The 18518-nt window shown below is 38.5% G+C and overlaps 1 protein-coding gene across 4 annotated transcripts in view; it reads left to right on the forward strand.

The window, feature by feature from the left end:
* Positions 1-18518, forward strand: part of PRKN (parkin RBR E3 ubiquitin protein ligase) — a 1297079-nt gene that overhangs the window by 875501 nt on the left and 403060 nt on the right. For all 4 annotated transcript variants that reach the window (XR_013441028.1, XM_078054494.1, XM_078054492.1 and 1 more), the window contains exon 7: positions 2844-2980. Coding sequence is in view for 3 of the 4 variants with exons in the window: in XM_078054494.1 (XP_077910620.1) it covers positions 2844-2980 (137 nt within the window). In the remaining variant the exon portion in view is untranslated. The remainder of the gene's footprint in view (positions 1-2843; positions 2981-18518) is intronic.

Consider the following 18518-nt stretch of genomic DNA (forward strand, 5'->3'; position numbering starts at 1 on the left):
GCGGACGTGTAGAAACAAGCATGTGGTTTCTCCTGTCACTGACACTCTAGCTTCTCATGGTTGCACTACGTACCCTGTGTCTAGGAAGGAGCCCTCCTTCAAGGGACTTATGTGATCCTCTGTCCTTACTTCCAGTGCTGAACACATTTTTATCTCTTGGGCCCTGTGCCCTTTACTTCTGGCTTTTTGGTAAACTGCTGTTACCTGCTTTTCATTTCACCCACTTTCCAGGTAAACTTGCTCTAAAGCCCTTTTTGATGTCTAGTATTTTTTTTTAATAATAAGGGTCACTGGTGTTAGCTGCTGCAACGGGTAAATCATAAGGGCTCTCAGGTCCTGGTCACCATGCACTTCTCAATGCTGCCTTCACTGCTGCCTTGTCCATTTGCATTAAAATTCCAGAGGGGAGCGCCACGAGATGTCCCCGTGCACCAGCCAGATGCCATGTGAATTCTCCCCGCTCCCGTGTGCAGCAGCCACTCTTGCCATCCCGATGATTATGATCAAGTAGTCCTGTCAGCTTGGCCAGTTTGCCTTCTCACCTAGATCTCAGTTCAAGGAGGCGGAAGTGAACTGGTGAGGCTGCCGCTAAATGTTCAGTAGGACGACTCCTGTGTCCCCACGAGGATGTGCTTCACTCTGTGGGAACCAGAGCCTGTGTTTCCACAGGGCCTGTGATTGCCTTGTGCTGCCGTATCTGTGTGTGTGTGTGTGTGTGTGTGTGTGTGTGTGTGTGTGTGTGTGTGTGTGTGTAGTGGAGGGAGGACAGATGGACTACGGTGTCCTTTACTTTGTTGAGTGCGTCCCTCCATGACCCAAACATTGGGCCTCTCAAACCTTTCCTAATGTGGGGGCCCCTGGATCTGCATAGGCTACCCTCACACCATGGCCTCTCGCATAATTACCGTTTCTTTCTAATCTGTTCTAAATAGAGGGATGTCATCAGTAGAGTAGAATAATTGATGTTCTGTGGGTTGTCTCCATGGTCTAAGGTTCTTCCGGACCATATTTTAGCTGAAGGGCCAAACCATAAACGTGTAGTGTTGTCCATACATGAAAGAACACGCTTGCTGGGCCAATGGCTGCACAACCATGTGCCTTCATGTCTCTCTGGGACACCGTGGCAGTAGTTCATGGGCTGACTGCTCTGGCTTTCTGAGTTTTCTTTTTATTTCTTCTGCAAAGTAATTGCTAAGCTTTCTTTTTAACCTTCTTACATATAAGAACATTTTTATAAATGTTCTAATATTTTCTCCAGTGTTTCCCTGTGTTGATAGCAGATTAGAGATCTCTAAAGGCTTAGTCGACCATGTTGCTAAAACCAGAATGGAGAATATATTTCGCAGAACTTAGCTCTGAGGAGAAGGTAGAATACGGCAGTTTGGTAGGGTCACCCAGAGTGAATAAGGTACGTGTGCCCTTGTGCGTGTGTGTGTGACTTGGGATAGAAATGGGACAGTGTTATATTTTATCGTCTTCAAGCAGAACATTATTAGAAGGGAAGTGTTGAAAGTTCAGAACACAGTCAATGCCTAATTGAAAAAGGCTCTGGAAATGGGAATGATGGCCCTGAAAGGACTTCGGTGGGTTCAGAGATGAGAAACAAGCACATAAAAACATTTAGGGACACTCTTGCTCAGCTTAAATTGACCATTACCCTATAGACCCATGCCATTAAAATACTGAGTTATTTTTTTTTCGTTTTGTTTTGTATTAGATACTGCTTTGAAATGAGTGGGAAAGCAGAATTTTGAAAACCTTTTAATTGTTAAGCAGTTGTATTCTACTAATATTAATGTTCAATATCAGTTTCTTTTTTTTCTGGGGGAGGGCTTTTAAAGAGCTCTTCTATCTTTTAAGAATCATGTATGAAATAAAAACATATTTTGTATTTTGTTTCATTATACAGAGAATAAGTTTATCTAGATAAGCTCCAATGATTTTCTTACTATTAAAGTGGCCTTGGGGCTGATGTGAAATTAATATATTCAGTTTGTCTCCTTTTTTTGGGTCATAAAATCATGTGGTTCATTTGCTAGCAAAAATACACGGTTATTTGGGGGATTTTTTTTTCCTATAAGGCATTTTAAGGGAATATAAAATTTTTAGAACTTATATATGTCAATTTATTAGTAAGCTCTAATAATTTAATAAATTGGATATTTGGAAGGGGTAGGAGTAACACAATAGACAAAATCTTACAGAAAAGAATCTGCTAGATAATTTTTATTTCGGAATTCTACTCTTCCGCTTGCCAATGAAATATGAGTGTTCAACATACCTATTTTGGTACAACAGTAGTTTTTCTTATGGCTTTAGGGAAGTTCAGATTTTATATATCATTAAAATTAAATTCAAGGAACATTTATTTAAAACCTTACAATGCCTGGTACTACAAGAATATCAATGTAAAGTAAGCACAGTATCTACTTTCAAAGAGATCATAGTCTGTAAGAGGAGAAACATACCAATACTATGATGTCATTATGGATCAGTAAAAATATATGTAAATGTATGGGGTGATTCGTGGGTTAATTGCAAATTATGAGGCTTCTAGAAGACTGACAAAGAGGTTATATCTGAGCTCGGGTTTAAACAGCTGATTGGTAAATATGTTAATATAAAAATATAAATTTAGGAAAATCAATGTTTTAGATAATTAATGAAGTGCATCCAATTTTTAAGATGTAGCTTTGATGGATATGTGCTCAATAATGAGCGGTGCAGGTCTTTACACAGGGCATGCCCTAAGCAACCCAACATGATTACAAAGTGCCCTAAAGCACCTGATGCCTTTCCACCCTTAGAAGTACTAAAGGAAATGTCTTTCTTTTTCTGTGCAGGAGCCCTGTCCTGGTTTTTCAGTGCAACCACCGCCACGTGATTTGCTTAGACTGTTTCTACTTATACTGTGTGACAAGACTTAATGACCGGCAGTTTATCCATGACCCTCAGCTTGGCTACTCCCTGCCCTGTGTGGGTAAGTCTGGCACTTTTTTTTTACTCCATTTTTAATGCTGATTAAGAACAGAAGAATTGTTGATGCAAAACCATCTCAGATAAATTCAATCCCTGGCTGAAGGGTTGAAAAGTCAAATACCTATTTGATCCCTGTTGAGAAAGAAACAATGTTTGGATCACAAAAAATATAAAACCCTAAGGTATGAAGGAATTATGTTGGACTAGAAAATGCATCACGTGCACAAAAGTATGGAAAACAAATTTTAAAATATTATTCAGCCAATGCACACTAAATATGTCTATGGATTCACCCTGCAAGTTATAGATTACCCTGGATCTAGAGTAGCACTATCCAGATTTCTAAATTGTTACCTTAGTCTCTAAAAATTTTGAGCACATACACATGTATATGAAAGAATATATATTTAAAAAGAAATGAAAGAAGATAAAGCTGAAATATTTAATATTTAAAATTATTTTATCTTTTAACATTGCACAATATTCTTTATTTGTATTATACTGCTATTGTTACGTGTGTTTTTTTAATTGAGGTGAAATTTACATAACATACCACTAACCATTTAAAGTGTACAATTCAGTGGAATTTCATGCTTTCACAATGTTATGCAATGACCATCACCTCTATTTAGTTTCAAAACTGTCATTACCCCAGAAAAAGTTCATTACCCCACCTTCATTAATAGTCACTCCCAATTTCTCCTTGCCGCCATCTCCTGGAAACCACTAGGGTCTGCCTCTATGGATTTATCAATTCTAGATCCTTCCTATAAAAGGAATCATACAATATGTGACCTTTTGTGTCCTCCTTGTTTCACTTCACATAATTTTTTTGAAGTTCATCCAAGTCATGGCCTGTACCTTCATGCCTTTTTATGACTGAATAATATTCCACTATATAGACATACCACAATCTGCTTACCCGTTTATTCGCCAATGGACATTTGTGTTGTTTCCAACTTTTGGCTCTTATGAATAATGCTGCTGTAAACATTTGTGTACTTGTTTCTGTGGAGATATATGTTTTCATTTCTATTAGATGTGTACCTAGGAGTGCAATTGCTGGGTCATATGATAATTCTATGTTTAACCTTGCAAGGAACTACCAAACTATTTTCCATAGCTGCCGCACCATTTTGCATTCCTACCAGTAGCTTATAAGGCTTTTTATTTCTCTGTATCCTCTCCAACACTTGTTATTTTCCTGTTTTGTTCTGTTTGGTTTTTAATAGCCATCCTATTAAGTCTGAAGTGGCATATCATTGTGGTTTTGATCTGCATTTCCTTAATGATCAATGATGTGGAATATTTTCTCATATGCTTATTTTCCATTTGCAAATCTGTTTGGAGAAATATCTCTTCAGGTCCTTTGCCTGTTTTTTAATTGGGTTGTTTATCTTGTTGTTGAGTTGTAAGAATTCTTTATGTATTCTGGATACTAGACACTTGTCAGGTATGTGATTTGCAAACACTTTTCCTATTCTATAGGTTGTCTTTTTACTTTCATGATAATGTCCTTTGATACACAAAGGTTTTTAATTTTGATGAGGTCCAATTTATCCATTTTTTCTTTTATTGCTTGTGTTTTTGGTATCAAAGGTAAGAATGTGTTGCCAAACCCAAGGTCATGAAGAATTATCCCCATGTTTTCCTCTAACTAGCTCTTATGCTTAGGTCATTGATACATTTTGAATTATTTTTTTATATATGGAGTGCGATGGGGGTCCCTACCTTATTATAAATATATATATTTAATGATTGCAGCGTGAGTAAATACGCTTCACTGTTGAGAATTGTGATTTGAAACTATGTGGTTCCTTGATTCAGTGGTCAGGTTTTAAGTTTAATTTATTGCAATACTTATTTGTAATACTTAGTTTTAATGTTGATCAAAGCTGAAAAATACACCTCAAAATTATTTCACATTTCCAAATGGAAGAAGCTAATTGCATGGTTGACTTTGTAAATTATGACACTCATTTTTCAACTGCATATGCCAATAATGCAATGTTTTTAATTAAGATTCACGTAGTATATGTGTCAATATATTGTTAAGGAAAACTCACTGGATGGTATTGTGCTTTTATATTTTTAACAAAAGCATTCAAAAGTTAGTGAAACATTTACTTGCAGGTTGAAAGATTCTGTTTTTAATGTTTTTCATGTGGTAATTTTGTACTGATAAACTCTCTTTTTCGCAAAACCATATAACATGGAAACATTTCTAAATATCCATTTTCATATCTTCTCTTCATACTCAGGGCACTTTTAAAAATCAGTTTATTTCTCACTTATTTTTAAATTTTAAACCTTTTGAATTCTAGGAAATTTCAAACATACAAAAAAAAAAAAAGTATAGTGACTCCCCTTGTACACATTAGCCAGGCTTTCTAGTACAACAGGTTGTTCCAGGTTTTTCTTGTGATTCTTGCTACCTTTTATTTTTTCTTTGGAATCCTTTTAAATACTCTTTGTGACTGTACCTACTTCACTGCTGGTTATTTAAACATAATCCTCCATAAAACCTTGCTTTAATTGTTTAGAATGCCACTTGCTACCAAGAACTTACCTTTCCTGACACCTCTTTCTTTTAATATTTAACGACAAGAAGGAGAAAGCTGCATATTTGTGTATTTGGTTATTAAAAGAGAATCTGTCCAGAATAGAGTAGCCCATTGTTGTCTGCAGTTCCTGGTGATGGAAATATTTAAAGAAATATTTAAATATTTAAAAAATATTTAAAGACACTTAAATTGTGAATCTGTTGATCAAGAAATAAAAACTGATACATAGGCCTGTGCTAATCTCCACACATTATCAATGGTGACTGTCACCCTAAATTAAGGAAACACCGTGGGGCGAGTGTCCTGGGGTGTGCAATTTAAAGCTCAGTTCACAGACACAGGTGCCATGGTCCATCCCCGTCATGGTGACCCGAGTGAATTGGCCTGGCCACCACTGCGGTCACACACTACAAGATGAGCTAAACAATATCATCTTGATTTGTGTGTGTGTGTGTGTATGTGTGTATCTGTGTGTAAGTGTGCAATACATGGAAACTAAAATTGACATATTTTCATGTAAAGTTTTTCTCTTCTTTGATTTTTAATAAACTTTGGAAACCAGGAAAAAAGTATGTAGCAAATAACCACAAGCTGAGATGAGTTAAAAATAACCTACTGACTTTCAACTGTGTAGTAAACTTTCTACACTGTATAATTCATTTTGATACTTGTTTCTTTAAATCTTCAACAGTGTTTTAATAGATATCTTCAAAGGTATACAATTCAGTTTGTCACAATATTGTCATGTATTATTTAGCCGTTTTTTAACTGTGGCCCGAATTAGAAGTATTCCTCATATTATGTGAAAAGAGGCTTTCAAATGTTATTACAGAATTTTTTTTATTAAGTAAAAAACAAACTGGATTGTCTTGAATCCTTTCTCACCAGAGACTCTCTAAGAGACTGTGTTTTAAGACTCCCACTGCCCCCTCAGGCTGCCCCCTTTGCAGTTTATTACGTAATGTATCTGATATGCATACCAGCATCCAGTAAGTTCCGACATCAGCCTGTACGTTAAGCCTTTGCCATCCCACCCTGAACGTGCCCAATCTCGTCTGATCTCAGAAGACTAATTTTTTCATATTTTATTTTTTATTTTATTTTTTTAATATATATTTATTTATTCTAGAGACAGAGTGTGCACAGAAGAAGGGGGAGGGGCAGAAGGAGAGGGAGGGAATTTCAAGCAGGCTCCGACTCCCCGCTGAGCGCAGAGCCTGATGATGCAGGGCTTGATCTCACCACCCTGAGATCAGACCTGAGCAGAAATCCAGAGTAGGCTGCTAACCGACTGGGCCATCCAGGTGCCCCATATTTTAAATAAAACCTATGTTAGCTCTAATGTTACCTCCCCATAAACCAATGAATAATTTTGTACATATCCTGGGGTATACACAGAGAATCAGAGAAGCTGAGTTCAAATCCTGGCTCTGAGACTCACCCCCTTTGTAATAAAGGGCAAGTTACTTATCCTTCATAGGTCTTGGTTTCGTTTTAAGGTAAAATGGAGACACTACAATAGCACCTATTTATACATTGTTATGTGGGTGAATTAAAATAATGCCATATAAAGTGCCTTTGTGTTGAATGCTGAAGACAGTAAGCACATAATGAATATTGGTTTTTGTTATTTTGGTTGTTCTGTAAGCATGTGTTCCTACAGACAGTATATGAAATTTATTTGTGCATATATGTGTATATTCATAGAGGAACATATACTCAGGCATTCTTTAACTGTAGGTTGGTGTTTACTATAATTCAATACATAAAGCAAGCATTTACCAAGCATTATTCACCTACCCGTATATCTGGCTTATGTGACTTTGCCTTGATTCATGGAGCATAGAACAAGACACATAAAAATAAACTAGAAAAAAAAACAGAAATAGAAATAGAAAATCAAGGCTTTTCAAACTATAGATAAAAATAGCAGACTATCAGGAACAAGATGATTGAACTCATACTATTTCCATGGCACAGCCCTCTTTCATGGTGGGGTTAATTAAAGTGTTATATCAGTGGGGATAAAAGGTTATATCAATGTCTATAAATCTTATAAATAAAACTTAATACTATGTATAAAAAGCAAAAATACTGGCTAATTCCTTAATGGAACTAAAACTGTATTGCAAAGTCAGCTTGTTATTACTCCAGCAAGACTCACATTCTATGCCAGATCCATTCAGCAAAGAAGGTGTGTTTGCTGGTCACATTGATCATGGTTCAGTAGAACATTTCCTTGATGGCTCTTGCCTGACGTCAGCAGTCTTCTATAGAAAGCCTGGATCTCAAAGGCCCCAGTATTATCTTTATCTTTGGTTTTTGAAGGATTAGAAGTGTTTGGGAAGCTTAGCTTGTGTGTGTGTGTGTGTATTCTTTTATTGTCCATTGGTTTAGCCTGACTGAATATTGTTGATTTCTCTGAAGAGTTGTCCATTTATCTTTCCACCATGGCAGTTTAAATGTCCAGCCAAATGGTTTCAGACCCCCGTAGTAGCTGCTAGCCATTTTTGGATTACAGTTTTTCGGAGAAAATTAAAGCAAGATTTATTTAGATAATCAAGGGGCATTGTATTCCTAAAGCCACCACTTCCTTTCAAAGACAGAGTTAATCTATAACCACAAGAGGTTACTCTGGCACTGGAATCCACAACTTTAAGTCACTCCTTGACTTTTCTGACCTCAAGGGTCTGCATGAAATTATAAATAGGGCAGATTCATCAGTAAATACGTATTTGAATTTGCTTGGTGATTGTGTTCCTACTTTGGCACAGGCCAAAGGACTTTTTGATGCTCACCAACTAGAGTGGATTCACCTGCTAAGGTGAAATGGATACTTTTCGAAACTAACAGGAAACAGGTGTCCATATCTCATGCATAGCACTGTTGAAGATGCTCTTCTACTCCTTGAGTTCAATGCAGCTGTTTAACCTTACCCTCCGCCAGTCCATACAAAACAGCCTCTCCCCCAAATCTATCACTTACTAGCTCCAGAGCCTGGGAAACAAACCATTCCCTCATATTTGAATGGTGACATTATGAGGGGAAAAAAAATGACATCAGCTTTCTGGGACTACAAACCTTACATAAAAGAATAGAAGCTATAAGTAGAATTAGCAAACTGTTTTTCAAACTACACTGGCCCTGTGGAAGCCACAAAAAAGGCTAGATAGAGCATTTATTTCTATTGCTAAATGACCCACATACCCAATGTCTTGCTAAACGGTGTTTGTGTAAATTCACCATTTCTATATAAATGTCTAATACCTCTCACCACCAAATCATAAGTGTTCTTTTTTTTCCTATAATCTAGTCTTTCAAGCCTCTTTCAAGATCATTAAACTAAACCCCTTCAAAACTCAGTTTCAGATATATACATCATTCAAGGTACGGATGGTAAGCAATGAATCGTCCTTTTTCATTGTCATAATTTTGATGTTGAACAATTAAAACTGGTTTAAAACCCTTTCAGGTACAAACCCTGATACCTTTGTGTGAGCTTCTCATTTGACCAGAAATTTTGTTACGCTTTGTAAGAATGGGGTGCCAAATTGTATTTCCCTGAGAGTAAAAAGTAAGTAATGATTAGGGCTGTTACCAGGTACTTACTGTCCATAAGGCACCACTCTGAGTGCTTACATATATACATCCATTTAATCCCCCAAAGACCCACTGGAATGGATGTTGTCATTCTACTTTTATAGATGAAGCACTTGAGGCTCACAGGAGCTAATTAAAGTACACAGGATATTACAGCTAACAAATCACAGAGCTGGTGATCAGTGCCAACTAGTTCTTAATCACTATATGAATGTGTGTTCTTAGAATGTGTGTTCTTAATCACTATATGAATAGAGAAGCCTATATTCCACAGTTAAAGTACGAGACTTTTGGAAGTTCTATGGAAAAGAATGTCAAGAGTATCTAATTTTCTAGCACTTTTTCCATATTTAAACCAACAGTAAACTTGAAAGTAAGAACTGTTCTAATTTCACAGAGGAAGAAGTAAAGCCTTAATACAAAAGTGCCCAGGACCACGGGAAGAATAGAGCCAAGGTTTCCATGCAGCTGTGGTGGGCTCCAAAGCTCCACATTCTCTCTACTCTCCCACCTTGCTTCTCTCTAGGCAGTGGTTCTCAACCCTAGATGTACATTTCAGTAAGATGGAAGTTGTAAAAAAATCCTGATGCCCAGGCCATGCCTCGGGCCAATTAAAAGAACCTCTGGGATGGCCCCCAGTATTTGTTAGAGACCCCAGGTTTAAGAATTTGGGACTACTGAGGGGGCAAGCATTCTACAAGCAATATGGTATTTTCAGTGGGAGACTGTAGCATTAATAAGTACAAAATTACTCCCTCTGCCCTTGCCTATTTTGCCCATGAGCGATTTGATTTGCTAGCCAGCGTAGGTTTTTCAGTAAACGTTGTTGGAGTTGAAAATAAGATCAGCAAACACAGCCAAAATGGCCTATTTCCAGAGCCTCTGAGAAACTCTTGCATGAAGCTATGGGCTTTGGGAGAAACTTCATCATTATTTTGAAATATTTGCTGTCTTTTTTCTGTACCTGCTATAATGAGAATTCCATCTGGAAATTATTCTGAAATGCCAAAGCACTGTCTGTATGTGCTCTTAAGACTGTCACTCACACAATTTGATGGAGCTTCATTAATTTAGGTTGATTTATTTTAGAATGCTGCTCTAGAATTATATGATGAAGACTATGTAGAACGGATTTACCTCCAGTCCATTATAAGCCCTGGCAACACAAATTTCCTGTAGCCTTGGGGTGTCCAAGGGAATAGTTCCTCATTTTTCTGTGACATGCCATTGCCATGGCCACTGGTCCCATCCAGGTGCATCCCCTCCTCTGTCCTCAGTGGTTTGCATTTTTGTTTTATTTACTCTTCTCTTCCCAGATCACATTTTGTAAAATTCCAATTTTCATATAACTTAGAATGACATTTCCTTTCTACCTAATATGTCCGCTCACCAACTGCAGTCTATTAGGGTCCTTAGCATCTTTGTGGGCAACATTAAGCACAAGGCAGATAGTCCTGGTCCTTTTGAGATCCAGAGCCCTTCTTGATGTCTACACAGTCAAGAGGACTGGTTTCTGGACAGCTGTTGAGGGAGCTAATCATAAAACCCAAAATAATTTTTTTTGGCTTTTGAGTATTACTCTTCCAAATACACACAAATAATCAAGTCAACATAATTCCTAAAACCACATTGAAAAGTAGGGAAATAAATTAAAAGATGGGTCACCAAAGAAGATATGCACAAAATCAATACACATTAAAAGTTTAACATAGTTACTAAATAATTGCTGATTGAAAGCATAAAATATAATGTGGGATGGACACACATTCAGAACAGGTAAAAATATAAAATCATCTATTTATAAAAAGCAATTTGGCAATCTATAATATGAGCTTTAAAATAGCAATAAGCTCCATAGAAACCTATTTACACACATATTCTATGTCTAACTCTGAAATATATAGCTTATTCTCTTCCTAGCTCCTAGATCTTGAGTAATTGTGATAGAGACCATGAAAATGGCAGCACCAGGATTTAGGAAGCTGACAAGCTTGCAATCCAAACCTGATCTTCTTTCTGCCTCAAAATTAATTGAAATTAAATCAAGTTTACTAATTTTCTGAGATTAATGCCAAACTTCTGATCAGGTTTTTTTTTTTTGGTGGGGGGTTGGCAATTTAGCAATTTTGACAGTTTTCCTTTGATCTGGATGTATTAAAGTCAGGATCGTAGTATAACTTTTTTTTTTTTTAAAGATTTTATTTATTTATTTGACAGAGAGAGACACAGCGAGAGAGGGAAGACAAGCAAGGGGAGTGGGAGAGGGAGAAGCAGGCTTCCCACTGAGCAGGGAGCCCGATGTGGGGCTTGATCCCAGGACCCTAGGATCATGACCTGAGCCGAAGGCAGACGCCCAACGACTGAGCCACCCAGGTGCCCCCGTAGTATAACTTTTTTAAAGCAACACCGAAATCACAGAATCAAGGTTTGTTGCCACTCATGTCCTGATCCAGGGTGGGTTGGATCTGACACCTCTGCCCCATGGCATCATTCCACGACTCAGATTCTGAGTTCTGCCATCTAGTGCTTCTGTCATCCCCAGAGGCCTCTGAATCCCCACTGGATCCTCTTCATCCAGGCTGGCTGGCAGAGGCACAGAGGGGGTGAGCATCATGCTGGAGTTTGTAGAGACCAGGTATGGAGATGGAGCACATCATCTCTTTCCACGTTCCTTCTACCAGAACTGGACCCCACAGCCCCACCTGAGCACATGAGGGGTGTGTGTGTGTGTGTGTGTGTGTGTGTGTGTGTGTGTGTGCATGCATGTAGGGGAATGGGGGAACATGGTCTGGCTGAGTGCCCAGAAGGAAAAGCAAACAGGACTGCCAACACATAGCAGTCTCTAATGCTGGTGGAGAGTATGGTGAAATGTACAATTACTGAACGATTTTTTCTTCCGCTTTCCTCTCCCCTCCTGCAACAGCAATAACACTCAGTCAAGGTAGCTTTATTTTAAGGAGTGACTGGTCTATGGATAAGGGCCAGAAAAAGAGCTGTAGACGGAATTGATGGTGTTCAAGAGCTCACTCTAGCTAGATCAGCAGGCAGTGTCTTCTCTTTGACCTTGGAAATGCCTACTTCACCGAGGACAATGGACTTCTGCATTTGTTTGCTGCGTATGTCTTTGGTGTTATACAGATGAAGGGATTCTATACACCGACTGGAAATGGCACCAGCAGGATTGCTTCCTTTATCTTTAGGAGGAACCCCATGTCCAAGGAAACTATGCCCTTGATTCTTACTTTGCTTGAGTTTTTACTTTCCAAGCTGCCTTTCATCTTCTCTTGCATCTTATTAAGTGGTTAAAAATAAAATAACATTTTAGAAAACAGAAGTAAGGTGGGAATGCTTTCAATAGCCAGCAGAGAAAGCAAAAATAATTTCTTTCCACCTACTTCCACCTCGCACTGTTAAGAAGAGCATTCTACCTTTGTTTTATAGGGGTAAAAGCAAACTATTTTTAAGTACAAATTTATTATTTATCCAAAGAGTTCTAGAAAAATGACTGTAAGTGCTTAAGATAGTGACAAGAGTTGTTCAAAACAGCCGTCTTTAGGCTTTCTTCTTCTTTTTATTAAAAGGTATGATCCAAATCCCTCTCCCTGGCCATATTGGCAGTCAGCCCAACTTTTGAGGCTGTGCACTTGGCATTATTAGTCCAGAGGATGCTCTTCTGAGGCTCAAAGGATTATAATCATGTCAATAGAATATTAATTGACTTTTAAGTATATCAGTTTAAATGACTTGATGTATTCTTAAATTTATTGTGAGGCATCTTATGCATACGCAACAGTGCTTACCCCCAATTTGTATTGTTATAGATTTCTACGATTATAGGGAACCTCTGGGACCACCTCCCAGATCAAGAAAACTAGTACCACCAGCATCCCAGAAGCCTTGAGGTATCCTCCCCTGTCACAGCCTCCTCTCTCCTGCCCAGGAGAGATGCAACTATTATCTTGACTTCTCTCATCTACTCATTTCCTTGCTTTTCCTCATAGCGTCACCCCCTGTGGACACACATCCCTAAAAATGACAGATAATTGCCTACTTTTAACTTTCAAGTGGATGCTTGAAAGGTTTTGCCAAATTTCCTTCACCAGAAGCATCTAAATTCCAGTTATACCCCTCGTCAGAAAACCCTGAATACATGTGCCGAGTGTTCCAATATTCAGGATTTTCATTCTTCTCTTTGTTATATATATTTTGTTAACCACACTAGGTAGTGGCTGTGTTTATGTTTATCTTCCTTATCTCAGTTGCTATCCCCTGTGAGCAGTTTTTTATTCTCTTTTTCACCAGATAAATTCTGAGTTCGCAATCAGAGGTATAAAAGTAAATAATAACGGGGACCCTGAAGAGTTACTTGGGCGAGTAGGATCAATTTTATCGCAATTTGGTGAGAATAAGAGTCTTCTATCCATATCATGAACTGTAAAAAGCACAGCTCGCTCTGTTAAATCTTGTCCTTCGTTTGTCAGTAATTCCGTGTACCACTGTCACCAGCTTTGCATCACAGTTTTTGGCGGTTGTAGCTCAGCTGTCCCGCGGTTTAGATCAGAGCCTTTCGGTTGCTGAGAACCACCGAGAAAGCTGATGAGAGCTGCCAAAGAGGCTCCCAGCAGTGTCTAGTGTCATGGATGCAGGGACCAAACCCTCTGTGTGCTCTCTAGTGTCTCAGGAAGTGAGAAGGGTGCTCTTCAAGCCACAGTTTCATTCTGAAGAAATCAGGGCCATTTGTGGCCCTCTTGGTCAAGAAAACTTAAGTCTATTTGAGACAGAAATTTCTTTGGATTTTGAGTCTGTGGTTCCTGATTCAGACAGCTGTTGTTTTCCTTTGTGACTTGCCCCCTCTCCATCATCATCCACAGTGCTAGCCTCAGTGTCCGCTGGTGCTGTGTTCAGTTCTGTAGGCTACTTTGGCCACGCACACACACACACACACACACACACACACACACGCATGAAGTAACTGTTATAAAACTTTATTCTTCCTTACTGTGTGATGTCTTGTATTAATGAGACCTCATGCATAGAAATTGCTATGAGCTGGTGACCTCCAACTATCTTTGAAATAATTAATAATGTGCTTAGAGGGGTTGATTTACATATTCATGAGAGTTGATATCATTTGGTTCCTAAGCAGGACAGTGAAACAATTTAGTGTTTTAAATGCATACCCATTTAGCAAGGAGGAGGAGTGGTTTAATATTCTAATGTCAAGATGGAAATAAATATATAATATCTGGACCAAGAAATTATGTCACATATTTCCAGTAAAATCTGAATGCCTTCCAGGGCATCTTATATGTTCTACTACCTCAGAGTGTGGAAAATTAATATTTCTTTTTTTTTAAGATTTTATTTATTTATTTGAAAGAAAGGGGCGGGGCAGAGAAAGAATCTTAAGCAGGCCTCACGCCCAGTGCGGAGCCCAAGATTGTGACCTGAGCCAAAATGAAGAGTAAGACTCTCAACTGACTGAGCCACCCAGGTGCCTGGGAAAGTTGGTATTTCTTATGTTGTCTGCTTGACAAGCCTTTACTTGAAATCTTTTATCTCGGACTTGTGTATTTACAGAAGGAAACTATGAAAAGCAGTGAAAAGGAGTGGAAACTAGGAACATGCTTCAGGAAGCAGTTACGTTGTCTGACCTCCCCTCCCTCTGCCAGGAAGGGCTCTTTCTTGTGGTTCACAAGTAACAGAGCTTTTGAAATTGGCTACTGTATTGGTTTGCTAGGGCTGCCATAAAAAAAAAAATACCACCTACTGGGCAACTTAAGTGACAGAAACTTACTTTCTCAAAGTTCTGGAAGCCAGGCCACCAGAAGGTTTGGTTTCCTCTGTGGCTCGTGGACGACTGCCCTCCTGCTGCCCTTTCACGTGGTCGTCTTACGGGGCTCATTTGCAGCCCTGGTGTCTCTCTCTGTGTTCTAATCTCCTCTTCCTGTGAGAACATTGCTCTGATGAGACCCACCCTCATGGCTTCACCGTAACTAAGTTACCTGTTGAAGGCCCTTCTCCAAATACTGTCACATTCTGAGGTACTGAGGCTTTCAACGTGGAGGTTTGAGGGACACAATTTTAGTCCATCACAGCCCCACTCTAGATTCTGAAATAGTTTTCAAGGACTTGGCACCCCCAAACTTAGAGAAGTTCTATCAAACATGAACCCTTTGTATAAGTTCTGCTCCACAGTGGTTTAACTATGGGGTGTTCCTGAAGGTGTATCTTGTTGTCCCCGCTCCTTCTCCAGCCTCACCTCCACCCCTACTTGGCATTGGCTGGCTTCCCACTATCAACACTTGTACACCTAAGGAATAATGGGAACTTTTCGCCAATTATCTAATTTTAAAATCTGGACTCAGTAACAAACATTTTAGGAGAGGATCCGCTGAACTTTTCCATCTTTTGTAAAAGTAAATACACAATAATCTTCTTTGAGGTGGAGATGGTGTTGTTTGCAGCCCTGTCTCAGTCTTTGGTTGTCCCAGATGGATTGTCATGAATCAGAGCCTCTGAAAAAAGTTTTTCTAGATATTGCAGACTAAAGTGCCGTAACCAACAGAACTCAAAATATAATGGCTCACACACAAATGTAGCTTGGTTTGTGCCTGGGGTGGGGGCAGTTTTCAGGTGGGTGAGTGGTTTTCTTCAAAGTGGCGTTTCCATCCTTTGGCTCTGCTATCCCATCGGAATTTATCATTGTCTTCATGGTCACACTGATCCCCACATCCAGGGTCCAGCTGGCAGAGGGGAAAGAAATAATAAGTTAAGACAGGCATCTCTCTCATAAGCCCCCTTCTGGATATGGCACATATCTCTTCATTCCCTTGGCTAGGACACAGCCATTCGGCTTTATGTGCTGCAAGGGAGCTTAAGAAATGAAATCTGGATAAATGCCTAGGGGACGGAGAGAATTTAGGTAGACACTTGGCAGTCTCTGTCAAAAAGGTCTTCCTTTGGAGAGTTGGTCATTCAGCTTCTGAGTGGTAGACTCAGTTGCATACCCATGATTCAGGAATCATGGGCCAGATACTGACTTTGTAGTCAGATGGTGCTTATCCTATTCCAGATTTTCTTACGAGATACTGAACTATTTTCTCATTTAAAATGAAAGTAAGTCTGAACCCAGAGAGAATTAAGTGAGATTGTGTATGAAATGACTGGCACAGTTCCTGATACACAATAGGTATTCTATATATGGTAACTTCCCAGGCATCACCAACCCTGGGCCCTAATTTCAGAATATATTCTAGATCCTTAAAATTATAACAGGAAAACCCGAAGCTGAACCTTAGATTTAATTCAAGTTTCAAGGCTAAAAAGCAAGAATAAAACATTCTTTTTTGACATTTTCTACATTAGCACATTAACAAATAATGGAAATAATTAATTCCTGTGAGTCAGGAATTAAAATTATAGAAGTATAAAATATTACATAAATATAATCCTATAAAAAATACTTAAAAAGTTCTCGATAGTTCTAATTAAAATTCCTAAATTAGATTCATTCTATATAACCAGATTTTTCAAACTAGTCTTTTATAAAGTGGATATATGTAGGAATATAAATAGTTGCATTAATGAGGCTACCTTTATTATTTCTCTTCTTTTACCGATAGCATCAATTTAGGCTGCCTTCACTAGGATTTTAGCATAAATTTTAACTCCTTTCTCAAAAATTTGTAATCTGAAGAGGCCATGTAAGTGTATAAAATATACACATAGATGTAATTTAAAAACCTTCCACAAAACCATAATTTCCTACTACGCAAGACACAACTCTGCTATTTTCAGTTTTAACCTGTTTCAGATGCATCCAAAACAGGTAAAATCCAGCCCTCTTTTATTGTTTTTTTAATTATGTCATGTTAGTCACCATACAGTACATCATTGGTTCCATGAGTCATTGTTTGCGTCCAGCCCTCTTTTAAATCAGCCCATTTTAAGCCTTATTCCTTCAAAGGAATACCATACCTTCCCTTAGGAACCCACCTTAGTGTTCAGTAATTTCAAGGACCAGAAATATACTCAAATACTATGTAATTAAATAACTGTTTATAGGATTTTTAAATATAACTCACGTCCTACTCTGAAAAAAAAGAAAACATCTAATCAAACAGACTAGATTTGAACAAAGTAGAAAAAAAGCCATCCATCCATCCTTTGAAACTAGTCATTTAGAAAAGTTTAATAAAACATGTAAATTTTTGACACGACTCAATACGAAACACATTTCATATGTACATTTCATGACAATCCATCTGGGACAACCAAAGACTGAGACAGGGCTGCAAACAACACCATGACAATCCATCTGGGACAACCAAAGACTGAGACAGGGCTGCAAACAACACCATCTCCACCTCAAAGAAGATTATTGTGTATTTACTTTTACAAAAGATGGAAAAGTTCAGCAATGCCATCACCAGAGAATGCCATTCCAGTAACATGGAAGCTCTGGAGCTATATCCTGGGATGGGGCTACCACCCCACTCACACCTGGGTGTCGGGGTGCCATCTCTATCAGCACCATGTTCAAAGAGCTCCCACCTCCCCTCACTCCCATCCCACAAGCCAGAAAATGTTGTAACTATCATTCGTACATACAGTGACCTCTAGAGAAAGATAATTTAAAATATTTTAATAGCCTAAAAACTAGTGACTTCTAACAGTGTTCACTTCTCCATTGTGTTATGATTTATAGATAAATTCTTTGTTGTGTCCTTAAAGGTTTATCAGAAATGCACTAGCTAACTGTTTACAGCTTTGGCTGTGATGGTTTCTGCCATGCTGATTCTTATAAGGGAAATGGTCACAGTTTGCTTGCAATTCACTCTTTGGGACCTACAATAAGTTGCATTCGTGAGTGAACTTATGTTTCTTTCTCACATTAGATGGCTATTGTAGAGATAGTGCTGAACTAGTAGTCGTAAGACTCGTCCTGACTCTACCACTAACTAAACACCTACTTAATTTGGTCAGATCACTTAATAGCTGCTGGATACTGGGCAAACCTTTTGCATATGTTACCTTATTTAAGCTTCAGAATGAGTCTATGTGGTCAATCCCAATTTGCAAGGGAGAAAGTTAAGGCTCTTAGAAGCTAAAGTGAAACATGGGTCTACCTGACTCCAAAACTAATTTTTCCTGTCCGCTTTTTATTCATGAAATTACTTTCAGCTCCAGGACCTCATCCACCTCAAAAATGCTATTATCCTTGACTGTTGGTCCCTAAACCAAGAGTTGCTATTTATTTCCATGAACTGTAACAGACTCAGAATAAACACACACACACACACACACACACACACACACACACACACACCCCCAACAGTGAAACCAGTAAGTACCAGCTAATGGATATGCAAG

This window comes from Halichoerus grypus, chromosome 9, assembly GCF_964656455.1.
Source record: "Halichoerus grypus chromosome 9, mHalGry1.hap1.1, whole genome shotgun sequence".
Classification (NCBI taxonomy): Eukaryota; Metazoa; Chordata; class Mammalia; order Carnivora; family Phocidae; genus Halichoerus; species Halichoerus grypus.